The following is a 13650-nucleotide window of genomic DNA, read 5'->3' as shown; positions in this document are numbered from 1 at the left end:
CAGGAAGGGAATAGCTGACTTCTTATGGTGGAAATAAGACACAAACAGATGCGGAGTTACACCACCAAAAAGGACACGCTTGGAAAGTCTCCACAAGACACAATGGTGTAGTAATAGCAGACGCAGGTTAAGTCTAACAATTATGTACCAATGAAAATCGGTGATCGCCAGGAAGAATCAGATAGGAGCAACCAGAGTGTTGTAAGTCTCTGGTTACGCGAAGACTTTAATCACGAGTCATGCGAGCTCCAATCATCACGTTCTATCTGCCCTCCCGAAGGAGGAACAGGTAAGGATTATCCTACCTGACGATAGCGAGAAACCTCACCCATTCCGTACTCTGCAAAAAGCGGTTCCTCTATAAACTACGGTGAGTAGCTACTGGGGTAGTTCGTACAACCCAGCTGCCTAGAGATTTTTCTAATTATATTGCAACACTTATTAGAAAATCCTTAAAAATATACTTTTTCCCAATTTAGGTACCAAAACGCCAAAAACATGTCTCTCCCAGAATGCTCCACTCACGCACATACACTTGCGATATCTGGCCCTACCCAGTATATTTACATATCCCCGCCCACCCTCTTCCGCCAGCCATCTACCGTAAAACTCAAAATAGAAGCGGTGTAAGTTATTTTGTGACCAGTAGGGCTGGCTAAAAAAGCATTTGGGCACCCCAACTGTCTTCTGAAAATTGTTATCAGTCTTGCTCTTACTGTAAAATATACTTTATTATAAAGCACTGTATAAAATGAGAATCTCGGATAAGGGAGATAATTATCCAATGGTGGAAGGGACCGGCACCTTCACCTTCCTTCTTCAAAGAACCATGAGACCTCCTGCGCCCCTCTGGCTTCATACCTACTTTCTCATCAGGATGATCAGAAAGGTTTCTTTTTCAGCCCAAAGACAGCGACAAGCAATGCCATTTCAGTGACAGCTGGGAGGGCACTGTGAAAGGAAAGTGGTGGGTTCAGCGCCTCTTCCAACATGAAACCCCAATTCCCAAACCAGACTACACCCTCAAACTGCAGGGGAGTGGAACAGGGGTGGTGGGGTATGAAACTTCAAAAGATGTTGAGTGTATTTGATGCCTCACACCTGGGGGGAAAGGCTGGAGGGGGAGGGGGGGGGAAACTTTTCAGATTTGGGGAAAACCTTCCATCTTCCACTTCCATTCCCAAATACTGTGTGTTACTGTACCTGCAGAAGGCAAAAATGTACCAGTACGTGGTACACTCCCAACGTTCAAATATGAAGAAGGATAGAGACACAGATGCACTACAGTGAGCTGCAATGGCTAGCAAATGCATTCCAGTCAAGGAAAGTCTTTAGATTCACAGGATTACGGGCAGAGAAAAGCCAGTGGTGGGGATAGCATCCCACTGCTCCCTTACCACACCGCAAGGGCCAGTGTCCGTAAATACATCTAAATGTACTCCAGTCATGGGACTGGAGGTGAGCACTAAGCACCAAAAAAAGAAAAGGAAGAAAGAAGAAAAAAAGAACCTTCTTTGATCCATGTGCCTCACCCCAAGGCCTCCTTGTCCTTATAATGCCTTATATGTTACACACCCCTTATATACCGCAGCATTTCTTACACTTACAAATGTACATATGTGAGAGAGTTCAAGTTCAAGTCCCAGTACCAGCACGATCGATCACTCACTCACACAAACATGTTATCTAAGATTTCTCAACAAGAGAGATTCTGTTGGTCAGCTAGGGTAGAGACACTTTTGCCAGAAAGGCCTAAGGAATTGTGGGGGGGAAAGTGGACAGGAAGAAAGGATACAGATGAGGCTCTGAGTGCTGTTGAACATGGAAACTCCAGAAAGAAAACCGGTCAGTTCCACTGCAAAGAGGCCCAGGGTGACGGCGAGCGCTATCACCAGCCTGCAGAAGAAAAGAATCGGGTCAGGACTTGCAGAGTTCTTCGATGGCCTCCAGTCCCTTCCCCCCCTGCCTTCACACCACCCCGTCCCCGAAGCTCACTGGGTGTCCTGTTTCTGATATTCCTCGGGAGTGAACCGGAGAGGCAGGCAGGCCTGGATGTTGCTGTCCTAGGAAAAGATGTTAAAAGAGAAGGAGGTGGCGGGGGTAAGCTGGGGTGGTGGCAGGAAACGAAAAGGAACCCAGAGAGGTAAGACCTCTAGCTAGGGGGGTGGAGTTGAACTGGGAGTCGCGATGGGGTGGAGGGCGGAACAGGTTGCAGCCGGACATCTTACCCGGGACCAGAATAAGGTGATGACGACCACCAGATGCGCCAGGAGCGTCAAAAAGCGAGAGGGCACGAGCCCCGAGATCCGACCCATGGCCTTAGGGGGACGAAGAACTGCCCAGATCAGAGGGCAGTGGGTTAGGGAGCTGGAAGTTCCGATCGCAGATAATCTGAGGCAAGAAGACAGAAAAATCAAAACAAAACCCCGCGACTCAGGTCGCCTTCCCGCGCGCGCGGCTCAGGCGCCGCCCGGTTGCCGTGGTAACTGCGTAAGCAGCGCCGCGCCGCGTTCTCGGAAGCCTCGCGAGAGTTGACCTCAGCGCGCGCGGCGGGGCCTGCGGGGAGGACGCCTGTCGACCTCGACGGAGGTGTTATTCCGCTTTCCCGGAAGCCGTTTGCTGCGGTTCCCCCCTAGCGCTGCACCTTTTTCCTCATGCTGTTTCCCCGTCCGCTGCCCTGGGCCACGGGGAACCCGGACAGCGAACGTGGAGAAGCAGGGGCGGCCCCCAGAGCGTCCGGCGCTGTGGTGGAGGCCGGAGGCCGGAGGCCCCAGGCCTGAGCTCCCCGAGGAAGGCCCGCGCTTCCCCACGCCGCCAGCGGCGCTCGGCCCAGCGCGGTGCCCAAGACTTCCAGCTCCCCAGAACTAGGGTGTGGGTGAGATGCGAGTTTCGGGGGGTTGAGTGGAGAAAAGGAATAGAAGAGCCCCGAGGCCCAATCCGCAGGCCATGGCGGCTTTGAAGCGCCCGGATCCCCGGATCTTAGACAGTTACAGGCCGGAAAACCCTTCTCATTGCGAGCCTTGCTGATCTGTGTGGGATCCCTGCACATCCCAAGGTTCTTACCACGTACATTGCTTACAGTTCCATTCTCGAGGGCCCATTTCCCAGGATCACAACCCCCACTTACCATCTCTGTTCCTTTTTAAGCCGGTCTAAATGGCAAGGCCAAGAGGCATTTCTCATTCATTCATTCAACGAAAATGTATCGACTCGTGAGCGTTCTGACTCTGCTGTGCTCTGGAAGTACGCCGTAAATAAAAATCAAAACCTCTCTCTATCTTATAGTCTTGGCAGGGAAAAGGACAAACACGGAACCAATAAACTAAGAGTAAGTAATAGGTACGGTTAGTAACATTTTAAAAGAAACACTAGAATAATATGAGCAGAGATGAGCTCTTTGAAGTTGCATCATCTCTTCTGAAACTTCATTTTAGGGAATTTGGCCCCAAATAGGCGGATGGGTTTCCTTTTTCTACACCAGTGGGTCAAAACAAAACAACTCAATGTTAAAGTATTTTGGTTAAAGGTCAAGAAAGATAAAGACTGAGGAGGGCTGGCAATGTGATTTAGCAGTAGAGTGCTTGCCTCGCATGCCTAAAGCCCTGGGTTCGGTTGCTCGGTACCGCATAAACAGAAAAGGCCAGAAGTGGCGCTGTGGCTCAAGTGGTAGAGTGCTAGACTTGAGCAAAAGAAACTCAGGGACAGTGCCCAGGCCCTGACTGGCAAACAAAAACAAAAAACATGACCATGTCTTCCAAATGAAAATAGCCCGGGGCTGGGAAGGTGGCTCAGTGGTAGAGCGCTTGTCTTGCATGCATGAGGCCCTGGGTTTGATTCCTCAGCACCACATAAGCAAAAAGAAAAAAGCCAGAAGTGGCGCTGTGGCTCAAGTGAGCTGAAGAGCTGAGGGACAGCGCCCAGGCCCAGAGTTCAGGCCCCATGACCGGCCCTCCCCACCCCCCAAAAAATAGCCCACCTAACAAATGCCCAACATCAGTAGCACCAAAAATAGAAAACACCTACCAAATTAAGGGATACTAAAATAAATCTGTATGTGTGTGCGCGCACGTGCAAGCATGGGGCTTGAACTTAAGGCCTCACACACTTGAATTTTTTTTCTCTCAAGTACAAGCAGTTCACCACTTGAACCACACCTCTACTTGTGGATTTTTAGTGCTTAATTATAGATAAGAATCTGGTAAACCGCTTGTTGGTGGCTCACGCCTGTAATCCTAGCTACTCAGGAGGCTGAGCTCTGAGGATTGAGGTTCAAAGCCAGCCCGGGCAGGAGAGACCCTGAGACTCCTATCTCCAATAAACCACCAGAAAACTGGAACTGGTGCTGTAGCTCAAGTGGTAGAGCGCTTGCCTTGAGCTGAAGAGCTGAGGGACAGAGCCCAGGTCCAGAGTTCAAGCCCCAAGACTGACCGAACCCTGTAGACTTTCCTGCCTAAGCTGGCTTTGAACTTCTGTCCTCAGATCTCAGCTTCCTGAGTAGCTAGGATTACAGATGTAAACCACAGGCTAAGCTCATCATTTTCTTCCTCCTCTCTGGTAATTTTCATGTATATTCTCCAGGGAATAGAAAATCCAGGCCAAGCTCTCCCAATGATGGTTTTATCATCTGGCTATTCACAAAAGATAAAGGGAGCTGCGTAATAGGGCAAAAGTGAGGACAGTCTAGACTCTTGTTTTTGCAAGATTTTCCAAGGTCCCTGAATAGGATGAGGGTAAGTCAGCATTGTGAATATTTGGAGAAAGTGCATTTCAGGCTGAGGGAGGAAAAAGGTCAAGGGTAGTGGGAATGAATCCAGTGTGTTGGAGAGAAAGGAAGCCAGTGATTCTGAAATCCAACAATGTAAGGGGAAGAAAAGATCAGAGTGAGGTTGCAGAAGTATCCAAGAGCCCAATCCTATGAGGTCTTACAGCCATTTGGGGAGGGGGTGGGTGGGTGTTACCTTCATATTCTAGAAGAGGACTCTGCAATTTGGATTATAGATTTTAAGCAGAAGGTGAATAGGGATGATAGAGATAGATTATCTAGAAAGGACAGGATGGTACTTGAACCAGAGTGGAGTCAAGGAGATGGAATGAGCTAATAAAGTAGAATCATGAGATATGTAGAAGGAAAAAAAAAAAGAATGCAGTATGAAACAAAAGGAGGGTCCAGGATGACCATTAGAGTGAGGTTCAAGTATCTGGAGGGATGGGGCTTACAATATGCTTATTATAAGCTTCCCGCCTAGAAGAAATACTAGAGAGTAAAAACTGGATAGTGGCATGTCATGTTGTGAATTAGTGAGAGTGGATCTTTTTTTTTTTTTGGGGGGGGGGTCCAGTTGTGGAGCCTGAACTCTGGGCCTGGGCGCTGTCCCTCAGCTCTTCAGCTCAAGGCTAGCGCTCTACCACTTGAGCCACCCCATGAGACTAGTTCTTGATGGTATGTCTTGTCATTTTTCCGGCTTTGGTTGGCAGAAAGAAGCTTTGCCTGGGCTGGGAATTGGCTCAGTCCTGGGTTCCATTCCTCAGTACCACACAAACAGAAAAAAGCCGGAAGTGGCATAGTGACTCAAGTGGTAGAGCGCTAGCTTTGAGCAAAAGAAGCTCAGAGACGGTGGGTTAAAAGCCCCATGACCAAAAAAAAAAAAAAAAAAAAAGCCTTGCAATTTCTGAGCTTTAGAGCCACCTGGTGTCCATAGGTGGTACTGCGAGTAGACGGTTTTGTTGTTTTCCCCAAATGGCCACTTAAGATGGGTGGGGGACTCACATATCCTAACATTTAAACTGGTAATAAAATAAATTTATCACAGGAAAATTCAAACATGTTAAAAATAAGGAAAGTGGCCAGGCATTGGTGGCTCACACCTGTCATCCTAGCCATTTAGGAGTCTGAATTCTGAGGATTGCAATGTAAAGCCAGCTCACGCAGGAAAGTCTGTGAGACTCTTATTTCCAATAAATCACTATAAATAACAAGAAGTGTTACTATTCTTCAGCAATTATCAATTATGGGAGCCTTATTTCGGTTGTAACTTCATTACAACCCCTTCTTGGTTATTTTGTTTTATTATTTATTTATTTTTTTCTTTTGCCAATCCTGGGGCTTGAACTCAGGGCCTGGTACTTTCTCTGAGCTTCTTTTGCTCAAGGATAGCACTCTATCACTTGAGCCACAGTGCCATTTCTGGATTTTTATGTTTATATAGTACTGAAGAATCATTGATGCTAGGCAAGCACTGTACCACTAAGCCACATTCCTAGTCCCTACTTGGTTATTTTAAAGCAAATTTTAGAGATCAATAGTTTAATTTCTTGACATATATATATATATTTATTTATGTGTATATATGTACATGTGTGTGTGTGAGTGTATATATATATATATATATATATATATATATATATACTATTCCCTGAGCCAGAGTCCAAATAAACTATATATACTTGGCTGGCCTCTCTCTAAAATTAAAATCTTAATCTTTCGTATTTCCTCCTCCCCATCCACTCACGTTCCTTCTCTTTTCCTTTTCCTGCAATTATCTGTTGAAATTGGACCTCCTGGGACCTTTACTCTTGTGATGCCAGTTTAACATAATCCACCCCCCTCCGCCCCCCTGTATTTCCTGCAAACTGGTTCTTGTGACTAGTCATTGATCAATCCTTTTTCGATTTTGAAAGCTTATTGTACTTTCTATTCCTTCTCATTGAGAGGCCTGCTTGTCTCTCCTCTGTTTTTTTTTTTAATTTTTATTTTATTTGTGAACATACTGTACAGAGGGGTTACAATTGCATGGGCAGGATCCTTCTCTGTTTTTAGCAAAGGTGGATTCAGGCTAGCTAAAGAAACCATTAAAAATTCTCCATTAGCCTGGTATGGTTCTGCTCACTCCTGTAATCCTAGCTATTGTGGAAGTTGAAATCTGAGGATCACGGTTTGAAGCCAGTTCAGGCAGGGAAAGCCATGAGACTCTTATTTCCAGTTAACCACCATAAAGCTGAAATGGAGCTGTGGCTCAAGTGGTAGCATGCTAGTCATGACAGGAGAAGGAGAGATTCAAGGACAATGCCCAGCCTGTAGCTCAAGCCCAACAACAAACAAAGTTTCCCATCAATTATCATCTAATGGTTTAATGGATGGACTGTACCTAACTCCATTTATCCTAAGGATTTTCAGAACAAAGGTGTCCTTGTCCTAATTCTAATCTATGTCCTATTCCTTCTATGTCTACTAACTGTGATCCCTTCATGGGTTAGAATTTACCCAGCAGTTTACATAGAGATGAACTGTAATCCAAATCCTTAATCAGTAGAGGCTGAAGAATCCAGAACTTAAGATCAGCCTGGGCAATATAGTGAGACCCTAAAAGTATGTGTTTGTATGTGGGTGGGTGGGGTGGAATCAAGGGAGTTACCCTCATCAATCAGTTATTTTCTGTGACATGTAGACCATACTGGAAATAAAGGATGTGTCTCTTTTTTTCCTTATTGTTTCCCAGAATGAGAATTGGTTCTCTGACCTCCTGTAAAAGTGATTCTTTTCTTTTGTTTTGTGTTTTTGTCTTTTGGTTGCCAGTCTCGAGGCTTGAACTCAGGGCCTGGGTACTGTCCCTGAGTTTCTTTTTGTTCAAAGGTAGTGCTCTACAATTTGAGCCACCTTTCCATGTCTGACTTACTTAGTAATTTAGTGTACAAACCATTGTCCTCAGATCTTAGCCTCCTGAGTAGTTAAGATTATTAGCATGAGCCAATTGTGCCCATCTTAACTCATTTGTTTTGTTTTGGTAGATTATGGGGCTTGAGCTCTGGGCCTGGGCGCCATCCCTCAGCTCTTCAGCTCAAGGCTAGCTCTCTACCACTTGAGCCACAGTGCCACTTCCGATTTTTCTGGTGGTTTATTAGAGATGAGTCTCATGGACTTTCCTGCCTGGGCTGGCTTTGAAGGGTGATCCTTAGATCTCAGTCTTCTGAGTAGCTAGGATTACAGGCTTCTTTTGCTCAAGGCTAGCACTCTACCACTTGAGACATAGCACCATTTCCAGCTTGTTCTGTTTATGTGGTACTGAGGAATCAAACCCAGGGCCTCATGTATGCTAAGCAAGCACTCTACCACTAAGCCACATTCCCAGGCCTGAATGATTGTTTTAACATGTACAATTTAAGGGATTCATGAAAACCTGTCACCTGTCTTGCTGCTGGAACCTTAGCAAGGCCATTCTGCCTGTTGCTTTTTGTGCTGTACCCTCCATGTTCTTCAGTTACTTTTCTCTGTGAGTCAAGTTCTTGCTTACCCCACTGCTTCTTGTATAAATACTTATTGAATATATTACAGGAATCATACTGAGTGCTACGAATACACATTTCCTACTTTCTAGTAGGACATGCCAAGGAATCAATTAAAATATAATAATATATTAAGTGCTGTCTTGGAAGATAGGCAAGAAAAGAGGAGGGTTTGAATGAACTCTTGAGTATAAGGGCCAAACAGAATAAAAACAAAATTGTTTGAAAGACTATCCAGCAGTACCAGGGACAGTGGCACAGGGACAGTGGGTTTATTTTAGATAATTGAAAATGACTCAGCTGGTCGCAGGTGGCTCATGTCTGAAATCCTAGTTACTCAGGAGGCTGAGATTTGAGGATCACAGGTCAAAGCCAGTCCAGGCAGGAAAACACATGAAACTCATTGCCAGTTAACCAAAAAAAGCTGGAGGAACTAGAGCTATAGCTCAAGTGGTAGAGCCCTCGCCTGGAGCAAAAATACTCTTGAACAGCATCCAGGACTTGAGCTTGAAGACTGCCCCCTGTTCCCCCACAAAAGTGCTAAACAAGAACTGAGTTCAATCCCCAGTACTAATATGCACGTGCGTATGTGTGCCTGCATGCGCGCGCGCACACACACACACACATAATAAATCATCCCTTCCTAGAATCAATTTAGGCCAAGTCTGAGAAGTATCTCTAGGCTTTTTGTGTGTTTGGAGACATAATGTCAATTTGTAATCCAGGTTGATTTTGATCCTGCCTTAGGCTTATGAGTATGTATCTAGGTTTTTGACATGTCCATGATCGTGGAACACTCCACAAAGAGAAGGAGCCTTGCAGAATGTGAAGGGTTGCAGTTGGAAAACACCATGACCTCCTTTGCAGTCTTGGATTGTTAAATTTCTTTCATCCTGTCCAGATAGAATAGACTAGGGAAAATGGAGCATGAGAATCAAAAGCCAGAAGCTTAAAAAAAAAAAAAAAAGCAAGTGAACGCATAGTTTGATGAACAGCATATAAACCTTCCCTTTTTTTGTTGTTCGATTGTTTTTGTTGGTCATGGGGCCTGAACTCTGGGCCTGAGATCTTCAGCTCAAGCTAGTGCTCTGCCACTTGGGCCACAACACTACTTCCAGTACCACAACACTATTTCCAGTGTAGTCTGTCTGCTTATGTGGTGCTGAGGAATCAACCCAGGGACTTATGCATGCAAGGTAAGTGCTCTACCACTGAGCTACTCTCCCAGTCTCCTCACATGCAGCTCCCTCCCTCTGGCCTTGCCCACATGTTCAAAAAATTACTATGTTCTAGGACAGGAGGAAAGACTATCTTAAAGACCCCTGGAAAAATAATTCGGTAAAATGACACATTTGATTACAGAAGTAATCAAGAATAATCATTTTTTTTTCTTTTTGCAAAAAAAAAAAATAAGGAAGGATACTTGTCTCTAAAGGCGCTCAGGTAAACTCATCTCTTACCTCAAAAGGAACACAGAAGGAAATGGACATCATGTCACAACAACCCTAGTAACCTAATCAGACCCCCACCAATAACCAGTAACATTTCAAGAAGCAAATTGGTCTCTTCTAAGTTATGGAATCCCTCTAAGTTTCCAGCTCTGGCTCACCTAGGAAGTCTAAAAATACTGATACTACATATTAGGACAATGGTTTCTTCTGGTGTGTGTCAGGGTCCATTGAGAAGAGACATGGGAGAATTTTCTAGAGTGATGAAAATGTCCTATTTTTTTTTTTTTTTGGTTAGTCGTGGCCTTTGAACTCTGGGCCTCCTGGGCACCTGACCCTGGCTCTTGAACTCAAGTCTAGCACTCTATCACTTTGAGCCACAGTACCACTTCATCCTATATCTATTGAATGAGACAAGCCAAGCTCATAAAACAAGATATTCTATATTTTCACTCCTATGTGGACTGCTAAAAGACATACATCTTCATGAGCATAAACAGAAGTATATGGACTTTATTATATATCATATATATATTTATATTTAAAATCATATATTGAGGCCAGCCCAGGCAGAAAATTCCGAGACTCCTTTCTCCAAGTAACCAGCAAAAGAAAAGAGCCTAAATTGGAGGCGTGGCTCACAGGCACAATACAAAAATTAAAATACTCTGATAAACATTCCATGTGTAAATTATGCCTCAAGACTGAAGTGTGGATCTTTTCTTTTTCCCGAATGGTTTTAAATACTGATGCTCTTTTCTGACCCGGTTATATTCAAATCTGCACCGCAGCTGGTTCTGATGCGCAGCCGGGAGTGTCGATCCACGCCGGGCTCTGCGGCCCGGATGCCCTGGCGGCCACTTTTCGGCGCCCCCTACCTGTCCGAGGACCCCAGGGGCGCGGCGGGAGGCACTGCACACCCTGAGCCTGCCGATCCCCGCTCTGCAGTGGCGGCCGGATCTGGAAGAGAAGCCACCTTCCCAGATCAAGTAGAACCCCAGTCTGTGCGTACAAACATCCAGGTAACGCTGAAGCCCGAACAACAAGTTGCACAATGGCCATAAAGAACCCTTCCTGCATAGATGGGCGGCGGGCCTCGTGGCGCAACGGTAGCGCGTCTGACTCCAGATCAGAAGGTTGCGTGTTCAAATCACGTCGGGGTCAACTTGTTTTCTAAGCAGTTACAATTTTTTTTTTAACCCTCTGTATTTAACTCTTATCCAACCTCAAGTCAGAGGAGAAATAAAGATGGAGTTCACGGGGATTTCACAGTGTTGTTTGTTTTCTGCGCTGAGGTTTTTTTTTTTCTTTTTTGGTTCTTGAAAGGTTTCTTACAACCTACTGCTTTGGTGACTCAAGCTGCTCGGAAATCGGGCGTGTTCATATCCCAGAGAGAAGAAAGCAGACAAGAACGGTGTAGACGAGGTGGCCGAGTGGTTAAGGCGATGGACTGCTAATCCATTGTGCTCTGCACGCGTGGGTTCGAATCCCATCCTCGTCGACGCGCTAAAGTTGGCTTCCCAGTCAGTTTTATGGTTTCTCAACACCCAAGTTACAGATATCATTGCTCTATCAATCTGATTGTCATTTCATCTTCATTTTCCCTTTAATTGCATGTCGGTCTCTCGTGAAGTGGACCTGGCCAAGGAATCAAGGCCCCGTGTCTTGTGCTTTGGTGCCGTGGCTTAATTGGTTAAAGGGCTTTTCTGGTAAGTAGATAAACCCTGGGTTCAAATCCCAGAGGTTCCCCCTCAGGGGTCACTAAACTTTCAGGGAGAATGTTCTTGTAGTTTGCTTTTTTTTTTTCTTTTTCTTTCTTATCAAGTTAAATTATATGACTTTTCCACATGTCCATGCATCTTCTCTCACCCCAAACGTCCATTTTTTTTGGTTTGGGCAAAGGTGCTACTATCCTGTCCTTTGTGCGTGCCATTAATTGCTCTCTGACTTACAATTAAAAACTAATTCTATCCATCTCTGTGTTTCCGTTTTGCCGTTAAGTTGAATTTAAGTGTTTAAAGGATCAATTTATGTATGTGTTTTCATGTCTTTTAAATTATTCTATCCCTACAGATGTTTACTGGACAAAGCTTAGTATTAAGTAGTATTAGTTGGATACATTTATATACTTTCAAACCAGCCTTGAGAGCTTAGCTGGCCGGTTAGCTCAGTTGGTTAGAGCGTGGTGCTAATAACGCCAAGGTCGCGGGTTCGATCCCCGTACGGGCCATCTTCGGCAGATCCTTTTCTCTCCAGTGTAATTGCATCGCTCCTTAAATAGTATTTCATCCTAAAACACTTAACATATTAAAAAGAAATTGCTTGGTATTTTTTAAATGGGAGTACTAATAGTTATTTTGACATCTCAATACTATACTCAGTACTATAGCATAGTCTAGAACTACATGAACTATAAAAAAGAAAAGACTGGTAGTGACTGAGATTGTTTCAAATACTAAAGTGTAGTCAAATCAGTAAGGCAAATGTATCATGATTAAGCTGTCAAATGCTCCTTCCTCCACAGCCTAAATATCAGTCTACCATCCCACACCAGTCCAGGAGGCTCTAAGAAGTTAACCCCTTCTTCCCTCCCCCCCCCCTTCCCCCATTCCAGAAACCTAGTTTGTGTCTCTTCTTTCATTCTGGGCCCCTGTATGTGATCTGTCTCACATTCCCCCTCTAACATCTACTGCTAACAGCAGGAACTATATCCTTCCCCAGCTAGCCAGGGAACTCCACTACTCCCAGTATCCACCCCAAGGAGAGCTCCATGAAGAGCAACTTTTATTCCCATCCTTTGGCTAGTCAACCCCCAGAACCCCATACAGACAAAGACTCAGCCTTAGCAGCAGCAGCAACACTTTTAATTCCACAAAAACTCAGAAAGCCAAAACTGATTAGAACACTCCACAACAGGTGGGCTTCAAAACCAGCGACAATTCTTCTTGAACCCTGAGAGCAGTGAGACCCCTCCTACCTCACCTCCACCACCACGCAGCGCGTTCCTCCCAGCTACACTCCAGTTCAGGCTAGGAAAGTGGTGTGGTAAGCGACCAGGGAGAGAAGCAGGAGGTGATTCATCTTCACGTATGTATCTTGCCTGCATGGTGTGCGACCAATGACTACTCAAGCTCCCAAAGCCCCTGACACCTGAGAATATGGCCACGGAGTCAGATGGCCACATTGGGGCTGGGGGCCTCCTCTGTTCCCTTCTCTTGATCACAAAAATGGGAGTCGCGTCCCCACCCTCAAGCCCAGACTCAAGGCGCTGGGTTCCCAGGGATGGTGCTCTAGCTAGGGAGAAAGAGTTGGGGGAGAAGAGGGTAGCAATAAATGGCTAAATTAGTAGAAGCAGAGCAACATCCCGTCCCACTAAAACTGTTAGGACTTCCCCAGTACACCTCCTGCAGGCCCCAGTGAGCCGGCGGCCACAGATCAAGTTAGATGCATCTCCAACACACAGGCTCCTGGGGAAAGAGTCCTCGGGGTCCTGCTGGGCCCCGCGTCCTGGGGCCAGGAAACGGCCTCTTCGTGCTCCTGATCACTTGCACAGGGCCTCCAATACTTCCAGTGTGCGTCGGATGTCTCGGACTTGGCGCGCCAGCCCCTGCACCGGCTGCAGCGCCCGCTCCAGCTCCTCGCAGCGCGCCAGCAGCGTGTACATGCCCTTGATGCTCATGTCCACCGCTTCCCCCAGGGAGTCCACGGCGTCGCGGTAGGTCTGGATGCAGCCCACGCTCAGCGCCGTCAGCTCCTGCACCGCGCCTCCCAGCCCGCGCAGCAGACGATCCACCCGACCGCCCAGTTCCCGACTCAGCCGTTCCAGATCCCGCAGCACGTCAGGGTCGATGGGCGGGATGCTGGACGCGGGGGCCGGGGGCAGGCCTGGCCGCGCCGGGGCCGGGGCCAGGGCGGCAGGGGC

General features: G+C 46.3%; 2 protein-coding genes and 3 non-coding genes across 5 annotated transcripts in view; 3 read left to right on the top strand and 2 right to left on the bottom strand.

Moving 5' to 3' along the window:
* Nucleotides 1–627: 627 nt before the first annotated feature.
* On the bottom strand, nt 628–2437 carry Tmem107 (transmembrane protein 107). Its single transcript, XM_013013234.1, has 5 exons — nt 2229–2437; nt 1996–2063; nt 1796–1896; nt 1204–1300; nt 628–951 (listed from the first exon to the last, which is right to left on the bottom strand). The coding sequence occupies exons 1-5, from the start codon at nt 2313–2315 to the stop codon at nt 882–884; spliced, it is 423 nt and encodes a 140-aa protein (XP_012868688.1). The 5' UTR covers nt 2316–2437; the 3' UTR covers nt 628–881.
* Nucleotides 2438–10820: 8383 nt separating this feature from the next.
* Trnaw-cca lies at nt 10821–10892 on the top strand. The gene has a single exon. It is a non-coding gene; the product is annotated as a tRNA-Trp (tRNA).
* Nucleotides 10893–11147: 255 nt separating this feature from the next.
* Nucleotides 11148–11229, top strand: Trnas-gcu. Its single transcript has one exon. It is a non-coding gene; the product is annotated as a tRNA-Ser (tRNA).
* Nucleotides 11230–11884: 655 nt separating this feature from the next.
* Nucleotides 11885–11958, top strand: Trnai-aau. Its single transcript has one exon. It is a non-coding gene; the product is annotated as a tRNA-Ile (tRNA).
* A 612-nt stretch (nt 11959–12570) lies between these two features.
* Nucleotides 12571–13650, bottom strand: part of LOC105983280 (chromosome unknown open reading frame, human C17orf59) — a 1857-nt gene continuing 777 nt past the window's right edge. Inside the window, exon 2 of the mRNA XM_013013119.1 lies at nt 12571–13647. Coding sequence (XP_012868573.1) covers nt 13270–13647 — 378 coding nt within the window. The 3' untranslated portion in view covers nt 12571–13269. The remainder of the gene's footprint in view (nt 13648–13650) is intronic.

This window comes from Dipodomys ordii, unplaced genomic scaffold (genome assembly GCF_000151885.1).
Source record: "Dipodomys ordii isolate 6190 unplaced genomic scaffold, Dord_2.0 Scaffold19, whole genome shotgun sequence".
In the NCBI taxonomy this organism is placed as follows: Eukaryota; Metazoa; Chordata; class Mammalia; order Rodentia; family Heteromyidae; genus Dipodomys; species Dipodomys ordii.
The sequence above is the reverse complement of the archived record's forward strand: the minus strand, read 5'-3'. Positions and strand labels throughout refer to the sequence as shown.

Bases quoted from the DNA above. Each gene is read 5' to 3' on its own strand.
- Tmem107 (XM_013013234.1), bottom strand. From the start codon at position 2,315: ATGGGTCGGATCTCGGGGCTCGTGCCCTCTCGCTTTTTGACGCTCCTG. The intron at 2,064-2,228 runs GTAAGATGTCCG...ATCTTTTCCTAG, and splicing joins TCACCTTATTCTGGTCCCGG to GACAGCAACATCCAGGCCTG. The intron at 1,897-1,995 runs GTGAGCTTCGGG...TTTCTTCTGCAG, and splicing joins TATCAGAAACAGGACACCCA to GCTGGTGATAGCGCTCGCCG.